Source organism: Plasmodium gallinaceum (genome assembly GCF_900005855.1).
Source record: "Plasmodium gallinaceum strain 8A genome assembly, contig: PGAL8A_v1_76, whole genome shotgun sequence".
Taxonomy (NCBI): domain Eukaryota; phylum Apicomplexa; class Aconoidasida; order Haemosporida; family Plasmodiidae; genus Plasmodium; species Plasmodium gallinaceum.
This window is the reverse complement of record NW_021628238.1, coordinates 1,281,667-1,300,458: the sequence shown is the minus strand read 5'-3', so window position 1 is coordinate 1,300,458 and position 18,792 is coordinate 1,281,667. Positions and strand designations below refer to the sequence as shown.

Sequence of the window (18,792 nt, the reverse complement as noted above, 5' to 3'; positions counted from 1 at the left end):
TAAATTTTTAAAAAAATTTTTTTTTTTTTTTTTTTTTTTTTCTTGAGCGCTATAAAAAGAGAAAAGAGAAAAAGATGTTTACTTAATTTATAATTCTTTAAATAATTAAAAAATCATTAAATTTAATTTTTAAACATTCGTAAATAATTTATTATAAATATTTTTCTATTCTTAAGTAATTCAAACATATAGGAAATATATGAGAGTTATAAAAAAAAAAAAAAAATTAAATTAAAATTTATATTTATATTTATATATATATATATATAAATATATATAAATATATGTAAATAAATGTATAAAATATGAATATACATTTAAAATAAAAAAAACATATATATGGACTTATATACCACATATTAAAATATATTATTTGATTTTAAATCTTTATAAATATTATTTTTTTTTTTTTTTTTTTTTTGAACTTTAAGCATAATTAAAATATTTAAATTTTAATTTTCTCTAATGTTAAATCAGAGAAAAAAAAATTACATATATTTGCACACATAACAAAAAAATATTTTAAGATTTATATATGGGAGTTTGAATGATTTTTTATTAGCATTATTTTGTTGAAATCCATTGTATTATATATTTCATAAAGGTACAGAAATAAAAGTATATATTATAGAATGTTTTGAAATTAAGAAGTAGTTTCTTATATTAAAAGAATATTACAACATGAATTTTTAAAATAACATAATTATAACGTACCATTAAATAAAACTAATAATAGGAACGAATAATAATATATTTATAAACTGTTTTTTTTATTGTTTAATTTTTAAGAAAAGCCGAATTGTATATTATATAGTTATCCAGCTAAATATTTTTTTTTCTTATTTGCAAATATAGTTTTTTTTTTTTTTTTTATTCATTTTTTTTGAAGATGGAACTTTGTTTTTATAACTCAAAAAATGGTTATTTAGAAGCCTTATTGAGAGGATTTCGTAGTAGTTTTTTAACACCTGAAGAATATAAAAAATTAACAGAAGTAGATACATTAGAAGACTTAAAATCTGTTTTAGAAGATACTGATTATGGTTCATTTATGATGGATGAGCCATCCCCAATTGCAGTTACAACTATTGCCCAAAAATGTAAAGAAAAAATGGCACATGAATTTAATTATATAAGAGCTCAAGCAGAAGAGCCATTAAGAACCTTTTTAGAATATATTGCAAAAGAAAAAATGATTGACAACGTTATAAGTTTAATACAAGGAACATTAAATAAAAAGTCAGCTGAAGAATTATTATATCGAGTTGATCCTCTTGGATATTTTCCTCAAATGAAAGCTATTACTTCGATGGATGTTAAAAATTCATACGATGATGTTTTAAAAGTGTTGTTAATTGAAACCCCCATTGGATCTTATTTTGATAAATATATCTCATCAAATTCTTCAAATGAAAAAAATAATGTATCTACCATACTTAATGATATAGATATTGAAATTTTAAGAAATACGTTAAAAAAAGCTTGGTTAGAAGACTTTTATAGTTTTATAAAAAAATTAGGAGGAAAAACAGAAGAAGTTATGGGTCATATTTTAAAACGTGTAGCAGATTTTCGTGTTTTATCAGTGACTTTAAACACCATTAATTCTAGTTTAAGTCTAGAATTACAAAAAGATAGAAATGATATGTTTCCATGTTTTGGTTATTTGTATCCAGAAGGGACAGATAGAATTAGAAAATGCTGGAATAATGAAACTGTTCAAGCAGCTCTAGAACATTATCCCATATATTATAATTTATATGAAGAATGTAAACAATTTTACATGAAAAGTGAAAATACAAGTGAAAACAAAATAGTAGATAATAAAATAAAATCATTAGAAGATTTATTATACGTGAAACTTGTCAAATTATGTGAAACCGCTTTTGATCAACATTGTAATTTTGGTATATTTTATGCTTGGGTAAAATTAAAAGAACAAGAAATTAGAAACATAGTATGGATTTCTGATATGATTTTAATGAATAGAAAAGATTGTATAGATAGTATTATTCCAATATTTGAACCCCAAGTATAATTTTTATATCATTTTCAAAAATATTAAAATATAAAAATTTTTAAAAACTTATTACAAATTTTATAGAAATTTTTTAAATTCTATATACATTTAAGTTATTTAAGAAAGAAAAAAAAATATTCCTTCTTTAACATTTTATATAAATATTTATTATAAATTTTGTTCATTAACTATTTTTTTTTTTTTAAGTATTAATTTAAAGGTTAACGATTACATTTACAGTGTATAATTTATTTCATATATTTATAACTCATAAAGATATATCGTCTTTTTTTTTTTTTTTTTTTTTTTTTTTTTTTTTTTTTTTCCCATTTTTTCCCATGTATTTATTTAATTTACAATATATATATGCTACCTTAATTTATATATATATTAAATTAGGAAATTTTTTAATTTATATAATATAGTTATTTTTTTTATGTTTTTATTTTGTAATTTGTATGAATAAATATTAATTTAAAAAATCTTATTAAATCTATTAACTATTTTCTAAATTATAAATATTTTAACATATAAATATAATTTCCAAAAAAATAACCCATTTCTTTTTTTATATATAAATGGTGTATATTTATATATTTCTAAAACTTTTAAATAAAAATAACGTGCTATAAAAGAGATGCTACAAATTTAAGTATGTAAAATGCATTATTAAAAAAGCGTAATTTTACTGTATATTTTTTTTTTCATTTTATATATATATATATGCATGAAATATGTGCTTTTATAACCTTTCTTTTCTAACACTTTTTTTATATATATATTTTAATAAAAACTAATTTTACTTTATAAGGTTTTAAAAACATTTAAAAAATTTAAAACAATTTTTATGATCATTACGTTTACAAAAATAATAAAATTAAGAGTAAATTGTGAAATATAAATACAAAAAAAAAAAAAAAAAAAAAAAAAAAAAAATAAGAGAAAAAAAAAAATTACAATAAAAAATAAAAAAAACATATTCATCATTATTAAAACTTCTTGAATACAACATAACATCATAGACATAAAAATTAAATGTGTATATATATTAAATGATTTACATATTTAATAAAAATTTAAAATATGTAATAAATTTTAAAACAAAAAGATGTATTTTAAAAATAAAATTAAAAAATTTTTAAATGACATTTTAATAAATTTAATTAGGAATATTGTTCATTTTTATAAATGAACTTGAAATTATAAATATTTAAAAATTTTTTTAAAATTACAAAATTATAAGGAAACTTTTTCAAGTTCATCTTTTAATTTCATTATTTCTCCATATAATTTATTGATTAAATCAAAAAGAAGTTTTTTTTTTCCTACTCCCTCAAGACTATTAATTATCCTTTTAACTTCTGGAACCATTTCAATGGATAAGTGGAAAAATGTTTTTTTCGGGTCTATATTTAAAATATAATTTGAAGATGTAACATCTTTTATAAACTCTTTTTTTGATGATATATTTAAGGAATATTTATTTTCATCATAAATTTTAAGAGAACTTAACATTAATAAAAGGTAGTCTTTATCTGATAATTTATTTTCTTTTGCTACTAAATTTTTAAATCTTTTATGTGTTCTTTTATTTAATAGAAATTCTTCGTCATTTTTATTTCTCTCTCTTATTTGCTTTACTCCTTTTACTTCTTCTTCTTCTTTTACTTCTTCTTCTTCTTCTTTTACTTCTTCTTCTTCTTCTTTTACTTCTTCTTCTTTTACTTCTTCTTCTTCTTTTACTTCTTCTTCTTCTTTTATTTCTTCTTCTTCTCCATTTAATTCTTCACTATCTTTTTCCTCTTCATCTTTCTCTTCCTCTCCTTTGGTTTTCATTTTACTTTCTTCTGATTGTTCATTTTTATTATTTTGATCCGCTTCTTTTTTATTTTGTACATATGTTCTAATTCTATTTACATAATCTTCTAATAATATATCTTTACCTATTTGATTTTGCAAAAATTCCTTTTGTTCTGTTGTCATTTCTTCATATTTCTCGATAAACTCCTCCAAGTCTACACCTAAAGACTCCATTAATTTCGTGGCATTATCGTCGTCAATTTGACCACTTTTCTCATTTACCTCAATTTCATCCTCTTCATCCTCATTTGAATCTGCTTTACTATTTTTTTTTTGTATGGCTTTTTCTAAAGATGAAAGAAGGTATTTAGGAAGATCTTTATTAAAATAAAGTTTATATTTGTTTGCCATTTCATACATGGTTTTTAATGTATTTATTGGCAAATTAATAACATGTTCTGAAATGTCAAAAACCAAATTATTTAAAAATAGTAAATTCTTAAAAATCTTTTTTTCTTCTTCTGTTTTTAACTTCTCCATAATTAAATTGAATTTTTCAGTATTTTCTTTAAATTCTTCAATTTTATATTTTACTAATGCAGGATTTTTTGAAGCGAATTCTATTATTCTTTGTTCCAACTCTTTTATTCTATTATTTGCATAACCTTCTAAATCATAAAACTTTATTCTTTCTTGTTTTTTATTTTCTATAACAATTTTATGGCTAAGAGGTTTTCCATTCCTTCCATTTATAAATTCAGTAATAAATTCATTTTTTGTTAACTTATGAGCACTAAATCCTATATCCGATTTATTATGCCATTTAGAGTATCTATTAATATTACAACCTTTTGGTTTAAGACCTCTGTGAACTGTTTTTAATACATAACAGGAAATAGGATAAATTTTTCCAAGAAATTTTCCAAAATATCCTCTACTCATTTTAGAATCATCAAATATTATTCTTGATGATGAACCATTAACAAATAAGTTTAATTTACCAAAATTTATATATTCCATTAAATGATCATGTCCACTAAAATATCCATCAACCTTATAAGTAAATAGAAAATCCCTTATAATTTCATGAAAAGAACGTTCTTCATATGAGAAACTATCAGATCTTCTTCCACTAGAAAATAAAGGATGATGACCAAATACAAAAATCCAATCGCTTTTCTTTGCACTTTCATATAATGTTTTACCTAACCAATTATACTGTTCTCGAAACGATCTATAATTTCTTATTATAGGAAATCCCATCATCAATGACCATGTATCAATAAAAATAAAAGATGCTGTGAATTTTTCATTACTATTGATTTCATTATCCTGTAATGAATTATAAGTAAATTCATAATCGATTGAATAATAATTATTAGGCATAAAATACCCTGGAATTTTATTAGAATAATGTTCTTGAATCTGTTCACTTGGAAAATATAAATAATCTTTTTCACCCAATATGGAATAAAATGGAATTGTTTCAAAAGATTCATCAATTTCTTCTTCATCTTCATATAAATTATCATGAGATTCAATAAAATGATTGTCATAATTTTCATTACTAAAGGTATTTTCATAATTCTTATTTATATTAGTATTATCTTTATTTTCATCTCCATAAATAGCTCTCTTTAGCTTAGTAGCATAAAAATCAACTACACTTTTAATGTAAGAAGGCTCTTTTTCTTGTGATTTATTAAATTGTAATTCACTTATTTTTTTAAAAACAAAAAGGTTCTTTATTAATTTATACCAGTCAAAATTCTCAATATAATCTTTTGATTCCATTTTTGGTACATTGTCTCCTAAGTTTACAACAAAATCAGCTTTATTATCACTATGCCATTTTTGCATAGTTTCTGCTGTATTTTTTAATTCATTAAAACCAAAGAAATTTAAAACTTTTTCTGAAGATTCACTTTGTTCTTCATCAAAACCATATCCAATATCTCCTAATGTCATAAAATTGATACTATTTGTATTACTTTTTTCAATTTTTATTGTAAAATTTCTATTTTTCATCCATGAAGATTTTAATAAACAATAGGAAGTTAAACAATTAGGTGGAGCAAAAAATTCATCTTCACTTATTTCATGTTTTTCAAAAAAAACTTTTTCTTTATTTTTTTCATTTTCTGTGTCTAAAATAGGAAGATTTGCAATTTTTCTAGATTTAAAAAACTCCTTGACTAATTTTATTTGTAAATATAATTCATCAAAAATATCATAAGCAAAAAATAATCCTATAATATTAGTATATCTAACAACGTGTTCAAAAGTTGTTATTCCTAATTCTTTTAAACCTTCGTACAATTTTGAAACCACCTCATTATCATGATTTGAAACTATAGCATTTATTAATTCTATTACATTTAACGGATTTCCATTTAAAAAAAATCTTTTTCTTATTTTATAATAAATTCCAGATATTGCATTAACGTTCATATTCTCACTATTTTTTTTTGCTAAAATATCACAAGTTTGATTTTCATTAGATTCACTCATAATACTATTCTCTATATTTTTATTGCCCTTACTATCATTTTTAACTGTTTCGTTTTCTTTTACATTTTTTTCTTTAGATGCATTAACATTAGATTTATTAATTTTTTCAACTTCATAATTTAAATTTTTATATTTACCGTTTATTGGACTACTAATCAAATTAACACATTTTAAAGGCTTACCATTTTCTTTAGAATTTTTATATGATTCACTTAAATGAATTTTTCTTGGTAGGTAGGAAGATTTTTTCTCATGAATATCATGGAAACAGTATCCGTCATTTTTCCAATTACTTAAAAAAATTTCATAAATTTTTTTTTTTTTACTTAAAATTTGTTCTTTATCTTCATCTATATGATTAATTTTAAAATATGAATTTTTTATGCTAAAAATATAATTATCTCTTTCATCTACAAATTCTTTAAAATATTCTGATTCAACTGAATTAATAAATTTATTCCTATCTTGAAAACTATTTATAAAATGATCAAAATTGCTTAAATTATCCTTATAATGAGCAAATAACAAGGATAAAATATCAATTAATTTCACATTAATAATGATCTTTTCATCTTCTTTATATTGAGCTCCAAGAAAGACTAAAAATTCATTCAAAGCATGCTTAAATTTATTTTTGCTCTTATTAATGGTAAAATTAACATACTCCATATACTTATATTGTAATTTATCAAATTCATTTGTTCCTTTATTTAGTATATATTCTTCAAATTGTTCAGTCTGACCTTCTGTTTTATTTGCATTATTATTCTCATTTTTTTCCAAAATATTTCTTTTCAATACACCATTTTCTATACAACTTAATTTAAATATGTTGTAATTCACATTATACCATGTAATATTATTTAAAAAAATATTAATAAAAAAAATTAAAAGAACATTTATTAAATTCATTACAACTACATTTAATTAAAAACCAAAAAAAAAAAAAAAATTAAAAATTTAAATTTATTATATTCATTACAATTGCATTTAACTAAAAACAAAAAAAATAAAAATTAAAATATATATCATTAAATATTTAAAATATAAAAGTTAATATATATATATATATTTTTCTTTTTTTAATATTTACGTTTGTATAAATATTATATATGTTTCTTTGAAATATACTTAAATTTTATAAATTTAAAACACTAATAATATATATTTATATAATTTTTAATTTAACAAAGAACGATTTTTTCTTTTATTTTTCAATAAAAAAAAAAAAAAAAAAAAAATTGCTTTTTTCTCTAAGTTAAAATATATGTATATCTAAAAACAAAATTGTATAGAACAGTTGTCCTGAACAAAAATCGTATTAAAAATAAAATTAGTATAAAATTAAGTCAAAACTATATATAATTCTTTCTTATAAAAAATTAATTTTGTTTTTTTTAATAATATATTCTATATTATTTTTTTTTTTATTATATGTTTTGTTAAAACTACAATTTTTTTTTTTTTTTTTTTTTTTTTTTTTTTTTTTTTTTTTTTTTTTTTTTTTTNNNNTTTTTTTTTTTTTTTTTTTTTTTTTTTTTCTGCATGACTTTTTATGGTCCTTTTTATATATTTTTTTTTTTATTTTTATCAATGGGAAAAAAAAAATTTTTTTCGTATAAAAAGATCTAATTAGCTTAGTGTTAGGTAATTTATATTATAATTCCATTTTTATATAATTTGATATATAAATTTTAATGCATGTTTTTTTTTTTATGAATTTCTTAATATCCATAATCCCTTATCTTATTACAACCTCTTTTTCTTAATAACAAAAAGTTCGAAATATTGAAAATTTTAATAATTATATTCTAAATCTTTTTTTTTTTTTTTATAAATTTTTATACCCTAAAATCCAAATAAGGTACAAAAAGAAAAATTTAATTAAATTAAAAATATAATTTTTCACAATATAATAGAAATTATCTAAGTTTAAAAAAATATATTACAAAAAAAGTTATTTAAAAAAAAAAAAATATATATATATAATTTAAAAATTTCACTTAAATACGTTAAAAAGAATTATGAAATGAAGTAAAATTAAAAATTACTGTTATAAAAAAAAAAAATAAATAAACCAAAGTAGTTTTCCTTAATATATTAGAAAAACAAGTTATTTAAATATAAATTTTAAAAAAATATTTGAAAATTTAAAGTTTAAAAACAGGAAAAAACAAAAAATTTATATAAAAAAAGGTATATTAAAAAAGTAGCATTTTTTTTTTTTTTAGTAAAGAGTATAATTTCTTGTATTAAAAAATATTTGTATTATCATGTGGTGAATTATTTAATAGGTTAAAGTTCCATTCATGCCTAATTATTTTTTTAATCTCTGAAAATTCTCTAAAATTCTTCATAATTATATATGCTAAATCATATTCATCATTAATATCCTATATAAAAAATAAAAAAGAATTATCATATTTGTTATATCAGTATTAAATAAATAAGTTAATTATTTTTTTTTAATCAATTCATAAAAAAAATCCTTACCTTAAATTGCGATATATTTAAACATTGGTTACATGTTTTGTTAATTTCCTCAATCAAAGCATAGTATTCTTCTTCCTACATATATATTATAAATATTACACAAAAATGTCATTAGTACATAAATATATATATTTATATATATATATATATATATATTATTTTTTTTTTTTTTTATTTATATTACACTTAAAGAGCAAATTGGTTTATTCAATTTTAAAAATGTTTTGATGTTTTTTATTTTTTCTAAGATACTATTTAATATAATGTTTTTATGATATCTTCTTAAGAATCCCTATAGATATTTTAAAAAATAAATTATTATATATTCTATTAGAAGAAATTTATAATTACTTAAAAAAATGTCTATACCTTATAATACATATGTAATATTTTCAAAATAACCAAATGGTGAAATTTTATAGGAAATAATAGAAGAGAAAAATATCCTAATAATACAATTACAATCTAGTAAAAAAAAAAAAAAAAATTAATATATATTTTTTTATTATTATTAGATAAATATATAATGTATTTATAATAACATAAAAATATAGTATCTTGTCTTTTTTTTTTTTTTTTTTTTTTTTTTTTTTTTCTAATATAAACCTTTGTCAAATTGAAATTTTTATGATTAAAAAGATTTAGAAATTTTTCTAAATAATGATTAAGAAACATATGTTTGGACATAAAAATTTTAATGTTACTTTTTGCACTTTTATATAAACTCAAAATATTTTTTCTATTTTTTATTTCTTCATAATATTTATTTGGAACAAAACTACTTTTTATTTCTGCTTGTTCATTTTGTTTACTACCTGATGAAACTTCTTCTTCATCATATTTTTCATTGATTTTTATATTTTGCTTTTTATTTTGAACAAATATTTGTTTAAATATATTTTTTTTTAAATATATATTTTTATGCTTATATATATTTAAAGTATATGAGTTAGATAAAAAGACATTTTTATGATATATTATGCGGACAATATGATTAAAATCTAAATTTCTTTTATTTTCTTTTTTCTTAGTTTTTAAATGAAGATGTTTAGAATATATAAATATATTATATATGTTGTTAACATATTTGTATGCTATAATTATAATTAAGAGATAATCAATTATAGCTATCAATAAATTATAATAAATTTTATTAAAGATATTTTTTTTCTTCAAACATTTATAGTCTTTTTTTTTGTTTAATAAAAATTTATAAAAGTTATTTACCATTGTAGTTATAATGTGTTTTTCTCTTTTTTTCTTTTTTTTAAAGACATTTTGACTCAAATTTTTCATTAACTCATTTTTAAAATTATTATTGCTATTACTATTTAAAATTTTATTACTCTTATAATTCTTTAAAATTTGTGATTTATTTAAATTATTTATATCTTCATTTATTTTAAATAAACTAGATATATTTTTTTTATCAACCTCATCATAAAATTCTTTATTTTTATACATATTATTGTTTAATTCATATATATTTTTTGTAATATTTTTTTTATTTAATTTATTATTTACGTTATCAAAATGTTCATCATGGATATCATATTCCTTTTTTTTTTCTGTACTGATTTTACATTTTAAATTATTATTACAATAATCATATTCATCTAAAGAATAATATAACTTATCAGTGTTATTTTTTTCTAACGCACTCATAAATAACATTCTTTTTTTAAATCTATTTATAGATTTTTCATCTATAAAATCATTTAAAAATAAATTATATCTGTTTGCAGTATTTCTTTTTTTTTCTTCATAATCATTATTAATAATAGAATTTTGTTTATGAGATATTTTATCTGCTTTCTCTTTGAACAAATTTTTTTTATTCTTATTTTTAAGTTTCATAAATGTTTCCTTCATATGAAGGAATATTTTTTTTTTTTTTTTTGATATATAGTTTTTTTCTGTTCCATTTTTTTCTTCCAAGTTTATTTTATAATTTTCTTTTGAATTTTTTCTTGAAGTGATATATTTATTAAATACTTCATATTTATATTCATTTCTATTTTTTATAGCACGAATGTCATTTATTTTACTTTTATGCTTATCTTCTCCTTCAATACATTTATGTTTCACCATTTCTAAACTCTTATGAATCATTTTTGAATAGATATATTTGTTATCCCCTTTATTTTTGATTATTCTATTTTCATCATATTCACTAAAATAACCCTTATAACATTTATGATAAATATAATTTCTTCTAATTATGGTATTCTTAATTTCATAAGGCATATTAGAACTTATAGTATAATTTCTCCTTTTATAAGTTAATAAATTGATTATTTTTTTATCATCTTTTAAATTTAAAACTTCATTATATTTTTTTAAACTATTTATTTTATTAATTCTTAAATTAATTATATCGTCCTTGTTTTTTACATTAATTAATTCATCATCATTTTTTAAAAAATTAAGTTTATTATCATTTTTAGAACTCACTACTTTATTATTATTTTGTATACTAATTATTTCATTATCACAATTTATATTAATAATTTCATTAGTATCTTTTACATATGTTATTACTTTATCTTCTTCTAAATTAACAGCTTTTTTGTTATCTTTTAAATTACATACTTCATTATCCTCTTTTAAATTAATTATTTCTTTATCATTTTTTAAGTGAATTTTTCCTTTTAATAAACTACTTAAAGAGTTTGAATTAAGAAGTGTTTCACAACTTTTATTTTTCTGATCTTTATTAGATTTATTTTTCATATAAGAAATAATTTTATTTTTTATTTTCTTTCTTTTAGAACTAAAAGATGCATTATTCAATTTTTTATCGTTAATCAATGATACATCACTATTCATATTAGAATATATGTATCCCATTTCAGAATTTTTAGAATTATTTCCATTTAAATTAATTTCATTACTTTTTGTAATTTCAACATTTCCCTCTTTGTAAGTAGAAGTTCTAGAAATATAATTAGAACAATTATAATTATCTTTTAAAAAATTTTCATTTTTTATATGATTTGTATTATTTTTATTATAATCATTTTTTAATGACCATATACTCTCAATGCCATTCTGGATATTTTTATTTATATCAATAATTTTTTGTCTAATGTTCATTTGATTATTTTTATCATTTACATTTATTGTATTAACTGAATTATCATATATTTTATCATTTTTTTTTATATATTTATCATTGATTTTTTCTTTTATCATTACATCTTTTTTTACATTTTCATTTTCATTTACATTTTCATTTACATCTTCATCTTCATCTTCATTTTCATCTAGAGTGTCTTTAGATTTATTAAAATTTTCAAAAATGCTATCATTGCTAATTCTTTTTTTTAAAAGATTAAATCCTTTTTTAAAACGTTTATTTTTTTTCTCCGAGTTATAAATATTTTTTATTTTAGTAATTTTTTCTTCTTTAATATCTTTTAATTTTTCTAAAAATTTAAAATGTTTTTTTTTTTTTTCATCATTTTCATTAGAATATTGCTTTTTTTTCATATATATAAATTTACTTGAATTAATTTCTTCTTCATCTTTGTTAATGAAGTTACTATCATTTGAACAATTATTATTTATCTCTATATCCTGCTTATAGTTATTCTGTAATGTGTCCATTGAATTGTTTTTTTGTAATACTAATTTATGGTCTAAAAATTTATCTTTATTTAGTACAATATTTTTATCATACGAATTACGTAATTCAGTAGAATAACATTTTTTGTTAAATGTATAAATAGAACTATAATTATCATTTTTTCTATTATTATAAATAATGTTATTTTTATATACACTATTTTCTTTTTGAAAAAAATTTTTATTCCTTATATTTATTTTTTCATTATCGTTTTCATTTATTAATTCTTTTTCTTTAACTAAGTTATAATTGATTAAATTTTTATTATCATCTATGCTTATGTTGCTTAATTCATCTTTTACAAGAGAATAATTCCTTACTATTTTATTATTTTCATTTTTTTTTTCATTAAATAATGAATCATCATTTTCATTATAATCCTTTTTTCTATTATCATTAGAATCATAATATTCTTTTTTATTTAAACTAATTTTTATATTTTTTTTATTTAACTTTCTTTTCTGTTTCCAACTTTTAAAAATATGTTTTGATTTAAATAAAAAGTTGGACTTGTATTTTTTTTCATCACTTTTTTTTTTTGTGTACATTTTAAAGTTTTTATCATTTTGTTCTGAAGAATTATTTTTTTTTTCTTTATGCTTTGTTTTTTTTTCCTTTTTTTTTTTTTTATTTAAAAAATAAAAATATAATGGAAAATCGTTATTTAAACCTCCATGAACTGTTATAATGAAAAAACAATAAAGATAAATAAAAATCAATATTATATTAATATATATCATTTCAATAGAACTATAAAAATAATTAGGAAAATATTCATTAATTCTATAAAAAGAACTTTCGTTATTATTATATACTTCATTATTTGATATATAACTTCTATAAATATTATTTTTTTGTTTACTTTTTATATCTTTACAACTGTAATTTCCACTTGAAAAACTATGATTATAAGATTTACAGTAATGAGTATATTGATTTTCATATAAACTGTAATCAAAGGAATAATATTCATTATTAATATTAAAAGAAAATTTATTATTCATTCTACTTTCATCATATTTTTTATCTGTAATATTTTCCTCTTGTATTTTCTCAAGTTTTTCTTCATTCTTTGAATCGTAATAATTATTTTTCATATTATTTATAATCTTTACTTTTAAATCCATTAGAATAATTTCATTAATATTAGAGTCATTATCTAATAATGTATTTGAATAACTTACTATTTCTTTATTAAACTTATTATAGTTTTCTATATAACTATTTTTATGATTTTCATAGTTTTTATTATTTGATAATAAATCTTGAGAGTGTAAGTTATTAGATATATAATTTTTGGGATCAATATCACTAAATATATCTCTTTCATCTTTTTTCTTATCTAAATAAGGACCATTTTTTATTTCAGAATAGCTCTTTTTTAACCTACATTCATTTATTCTTCTATAATCGTTAAATTCATAAGAATTATTTAAAATATTTCGAAATTCTGAATTTTTCTTTTTATTTAAATTAAAACTTTCTATTTTGTCTTTCTTATCATTTTTAATTATATGAGTGACTTTATTGTTTTTCAAATGTTTATCATTTATATGCTCTTCATATAAGCTATTAACATTTTCAATGTTTTTTTTTTTTTCAACATCTGACATGGAATTAATATCATTATTACCTGTTTCTATGATTCCTCTTAATATTTTCCCTTTTGTATAAATATTATTTAAACTTTTATTTTTAAAATATCTACGTAAATTGTTTAAAATTTTATCATTAATATTTTCTTCATTTTTATTGTTTTTGTTCTGATTGTTATTCTTCTTATTGATATTATTTCCATTGTCATTTTCACTTAATGCACTATTCATATTAGAAATATTTTTTTTATCAGATTTATAGTCATTAATTATTTTATTTTGACAACTCTCATTCTTATTAGTTTTATTTTGTTCATCTCTTTTGTTATCAATTTCATTTTCATTACTCTTATCTTTATTAATTTCATTTTGTTTATTTAAATTATAACAGTTCTCATACTTACTATTATATCCATTAGTTTTACAATGAATATTTACGTAATGGTTATTTATATAAAAGTTCGAACTTAATTTTATTAAATTATTCATACTATTTATTTTTTTCTTACTATCAATGGTATTTTCTTCTGTTAATTTATGATTGAAAATTTCACTATTACTTTTTTTTTTTTTGTTTTTTATTTTACTCATTCTTCCAGCAGATAATTTCATTTTATCTATATCATTATTAGTCTTAAAAAAAAAATAATTATTATAATACTTGTTAAAATAGGAAGGAGAATAAACAAAAAAGTAAATGCATTTATATTTGTAATATTTATAAAGATATTGAAAAAATGTTGGAAATTTATTTAAAAGAAAAATATGAAGGAATGTATGTAAATGATATAAATCAGACTTTTTAGATATTTTATATAATAATTTATAAGGAAAAAATAAATATAAAATAGGGAATTCATATAAAAGATTTTTATAAAAATCATAATTTTTATCATTATTTATCAACAAAATAAATAAAATTGTTAATAATATTATTATATGTATGTAATTTTTATAATAAGAACAAAAAAATATATAAAATATTGAAATAACAGAAACAAGAAAATTTTTAAATTCTAATATATTATTTATTTTTTCCAAAAAGTAATTAAATTTATTTTTTATTTGCATAGTCCTTTTAATATTATTTAAAAATAAATTAATTAATTGATAGTTATTATTTATATTATTACTTGATATATATAAATTATCTTCATCACATAATAAATCAGTTGTATTTATTGATGGTAATAAATATTCAAATCTATTTTTACTTTTATATATAAATAAATGGATATTTATATTATCATTAGAATTGGATATATATTTACTATTTTTTTGAATGTGTTTTTTTTGATCATTATATAATTTTCTTACAAAAAAATAATTTTTATCAAAAATAATATTTTTCTGATTTAATAAAGAAGAACCATTAAAATTAAAATCTGATTTATCAAAAGAATCAAATAAACTTTCCGTTTTGTTAGATGATGTTGTACTATGTGTTGAAGCATTTTTTTTTTCTTTTTTTAATAAAAAAGAATCATTTTGATAATTATTTAAATTTAATTCAATACTTCTATTTAAATTAAAATTTATATGTTTTTCAATTTCATAGCTGTAAATTATAAAGTATCCTAAATATAAGTTATAATCTGTGTAAAAATTAAAACTAATTTTATTTTGTCTATCAGAAAATAGTGGTATAAACATATCTTTATTATATTCATATTTATAATAATACAAAAAATTATCCACATCAATAATTGCATATATATAATTATATTTTAATTGTTCAATGTTTTTAATTTTTAATATATTTACATAAATATAATTATAAACACTTCTATTTATAGAATTATAAAATTTTTTTAGTAATATAAAATACTTTGGTGTGTTGCAATATATTTCATAATTTTTTAAAAATAAATTTTTTGTGTATTTATAAATTACCACTTTAATATATTTTTTTAAAGAACCATATATGGAAACAATTTTCATTAAATTTATTAATTCTAAAATTATATTTAAATTATGATTAGCTAAGCGAATTTGTTCATTGTTAAAATTGTATTCATCTTTCGATATTTTATAATTATTTTTTTTCTTTTTTTTCTTTTTTTTTAAAGAAAAAAAATTGCTATTATCTGAATTGGAACTTGTATTATTTTTACTTAATCTCCTTGCATATAAGCTAAATTTATAAATGTTATTTGAATTCTTATAAATTTTACTATATCTAGAATACGATATATCATAAATATCTCTATGTATACCTTTATGCATATTATTGATATTATGTTTAAATTTATTTATAATTAAAAAATTTTTTTTTAAAACTAATATTTTTTTTCTATAAATATGTGTAGCATTAGTTTTTTTATACATATAACATGAAACAGTGTAATTACACTTATTTATTAAAGTATTGAAATACACATTATCAATATTTGCTTTTTCTTCTATTTCTAATTTGTCATTTTTTTCTGCATCACCTTTTTTTACATTTTCCTTTTTCATTACAATATTTTCATTTATTTTTAATGAATTACATGATATATTATCTTTTTTTTTTAATTCAGATAGATTTTCATTCTCTTTATTTTCATTTTCTTTATTATCATAGTTATAAATGTCTTCATAACTATCTTTTACATGGCACATTTCTTTACTTTTCTCATATTCCTTTTTTTCAAACTTCTTTACATTTTTGCTTTTGTTCCTTTCACTTTTATTATAGCTTTCTTTTTTTATTATATATGGTATTTGATTAATAAAGCTTAAATTAGACTCATTTAATTTATTTTTTTCTTCAATATTACTATTGAATTTACTCAAATAGAAATCATATAAATTATTATTATATTTATGATTACTTATTTCATTATATAAATAAAATTCAGTTAAGTCATCATTAGATTTATATGAACTATCATCATAATTGGAAGAAAAATCTTCATAAATATTTTCATATGTATTACTTATAATGTTAGAATTAGAATCTGAATATTTATTTCCTTCCGATTCATTATAAACAAGCAAATTTTTTAAACTATCATATTCCTTATTATTTTCTTGTAATTTCTTTTTTAATTGATCATCATTACTATATAATTTATTTTTTTTATTTTTCCTTAATTCCATTATGCTATATATATATTTTTTTTTTTTTTTTTTTTTTTTTTTTTTTCTATTGATTTAGACGTTATCCCATTTGAACTTTATATATATATTATTAAAGATGATACATTACTAATATTTTAATTTTATGTATTCATGTTAATATATTTTAGATAAAGAAAAAACATATTTATATTATCTATAAGTTACACAAAATATAATACAAAAAGTATTTTACATAATTCTGAGTGAATAATAATTATAAAATTTTGTACTATTAAAAAGATATAAAATAAAAAATAATATATAATTATACATATTTTAAAATAAGAAAAAAAAAATTGAAAAACCTATTTGGTAACAAATAATTAAAATTTGAAATAATTTATCAAAATTTTATACTTTTAAAATTTACTTATTATTTATAATTATTAAAGTAAATTTGTCAGTATTTACATTAAGACTTTCGAGATAATTTATTTTTGAAATAATCTAAATTAATATATCCTTTTTAATTATATAAAAATTTAAGAGAAAAAAGAAAAAAAAATTAAATAAAATAAAAAGTAAATATTTATAAGATAAATTGACATTGAATTTTTTATTTTTAGAAAAAAAAAATAATATTTGATCAAAATGAATTGACGTATTTTTTTTTTTTTTTTTAAAATTTAAATATATATATTTTCATAAATTTAAAAAAAAAAAAAATAATAATACTTAAAAATATTAAAGAAACGTTAATTTTAACATAAAAAATTATAATTTTAATAAATATAACATATAAATAAAAAATTTCAAAAAAGAAAAAAACTTTCTTTTCAAATGTAATTTTAAGTATTTCATTGTAACATATTTTATCATACAAATTATAGAATAGCTTTTTTAAAAAAAAAAAAAATGTTTTTAATTCCTAAATAGAAGGAAAAAACAAATAGCAAAAGTAAAATAAACTTTTAATTATGTAAAAATAAAGAATAAATAGAAAAATATTTATAATTATGTAATTATTGTTTTATATTTTTACAATGGTATTATCATCAAGAAAAAAAAAAAATCCCCGTAATACTATAAAAAGTAAAATTTTGAAAACAAGAAAAAGGAAAAGAGATTTTGATGAAGGTAAATTAAGAATATTTATAATAAATTTATGTTTCTCATCAAAAATGTTAAAACATAATATAAAAATCATATATGTTTATATTGTCTTTTAATTGCATTTTTTTTTTTTTTTTTTTTTTTTATAGTTTATAAAGATTATTTCAACAAACCAGATCTTCCTCACGATGAAGATTTAAAAGGATGTGGTATTTAATAAAAATAAATAAGAATATATAAAAACTAAAATATATTTTTAAAATGAAATCATATAATTTTTTACACAAACTTTATATAGGACAATTTAAATGTTTTGCTTGTGATATTTATTTTATAAATAATGATGCAATGAAGCAACATGAAAAAACAAAAAAACATAAAAGAAGAGTTAAATTATTAAATAAGGAGAAAGTATATACTTATGTAATATTTCATATATAATTATTATTATTATTATTATTTTTATTATTATTATTTTCATTATTATTTTTATCATTTATTTTATTTTATTTTTTTTTTTTTGCAGAAAGATTCACTAAAGGCTGCAGAAATTACCTTTTAATTTAAAAATAAATTAAAAATATATA

General features: G+C 17.5%; 4 protein-coding genes across 4 annotated transcripts; 2 read left to right on the top strand and 2 right to left on the bottom strand.

Moving 5' to 3' along the window:
* Positions 1-889: 889 nt before the first annotated feature.
* PGAL8A_00224100 (ATP synthase (C/AC39) subunit, putative) lies at positions 890-2,038 on the top strand (the record flags this gene model as incomplete). The annotated part of the gene is made up of 1 exon (XM_028670958.1): positions 890-2,038. The coding sequence occupies one exon, from the start codon at positions 890-892 to the stop codon at positions 2,036-2,038; it is 1,149 nt and encodes a 382-aa protein (XP_028527659.1).
* A 1,218-nt stretch (positions 2,039-3,256) lies between these two features.
* Positions 3,257-7,243, bottom strand: PGAL8A_00224000 (phosphatase, putative; the record flags this gene model as incomplete). The annotated part of the gene is made up of 1 exon (XM_028670957.1): positions 3,257-7,243. The coding sequence occupies one exon, from the start codon at positions 7,241-7,243 to the stop codon at positions 3,257-3,259; it is 3,987 nt and encodes a 1,328-aa protein (XP_028527658.1).
* Positions 7,244-8,583: 1,340 nt separating this feature from the next.
* PGAL8A_00223900 (conserved Plasmodium protein, unknown function) lies at positions 8,584-17,131 on the bottom strand (the record flags this gene model as incomplete). Its single annotated transcript, XM_028670956.1, has 5 exons — positions 8,584-8,724; positions 8,825-8,899; positions 9,009-9,116; positions 9,194-9,289; positions 9,431-17,131. 5 exons carry the CDS (start codon positions 17,129-17,131, stop codon positions 8,584-8,586), a joined length of 8,121 nt encoding a protein of 2,706 aa, XP_028527657.1.
* Positions 17,132-18,135: 1,004 nt separating this feature from the next.
* Positions 18,136-18,767, top strand: PGAL8A_00223800 (zinc finger protein, putative; the record flags this gene model as incomplete). Its single annotated transcript, XM_028670955.1, has 4 exons — positions 18,136-18,229; positions 18,355-18,414; positions 18,504-18,628; positions 18,732-18,767. 4 exons carry the CDS (start codon positions 18,136-18,138, stop codon positions 18,765-18,767), a joined length of 315 nt encoding a protein of 104 aa, XP_028527656.1.
* Positions 18,768-18,792: the final 25 nt, after the last annotated feature.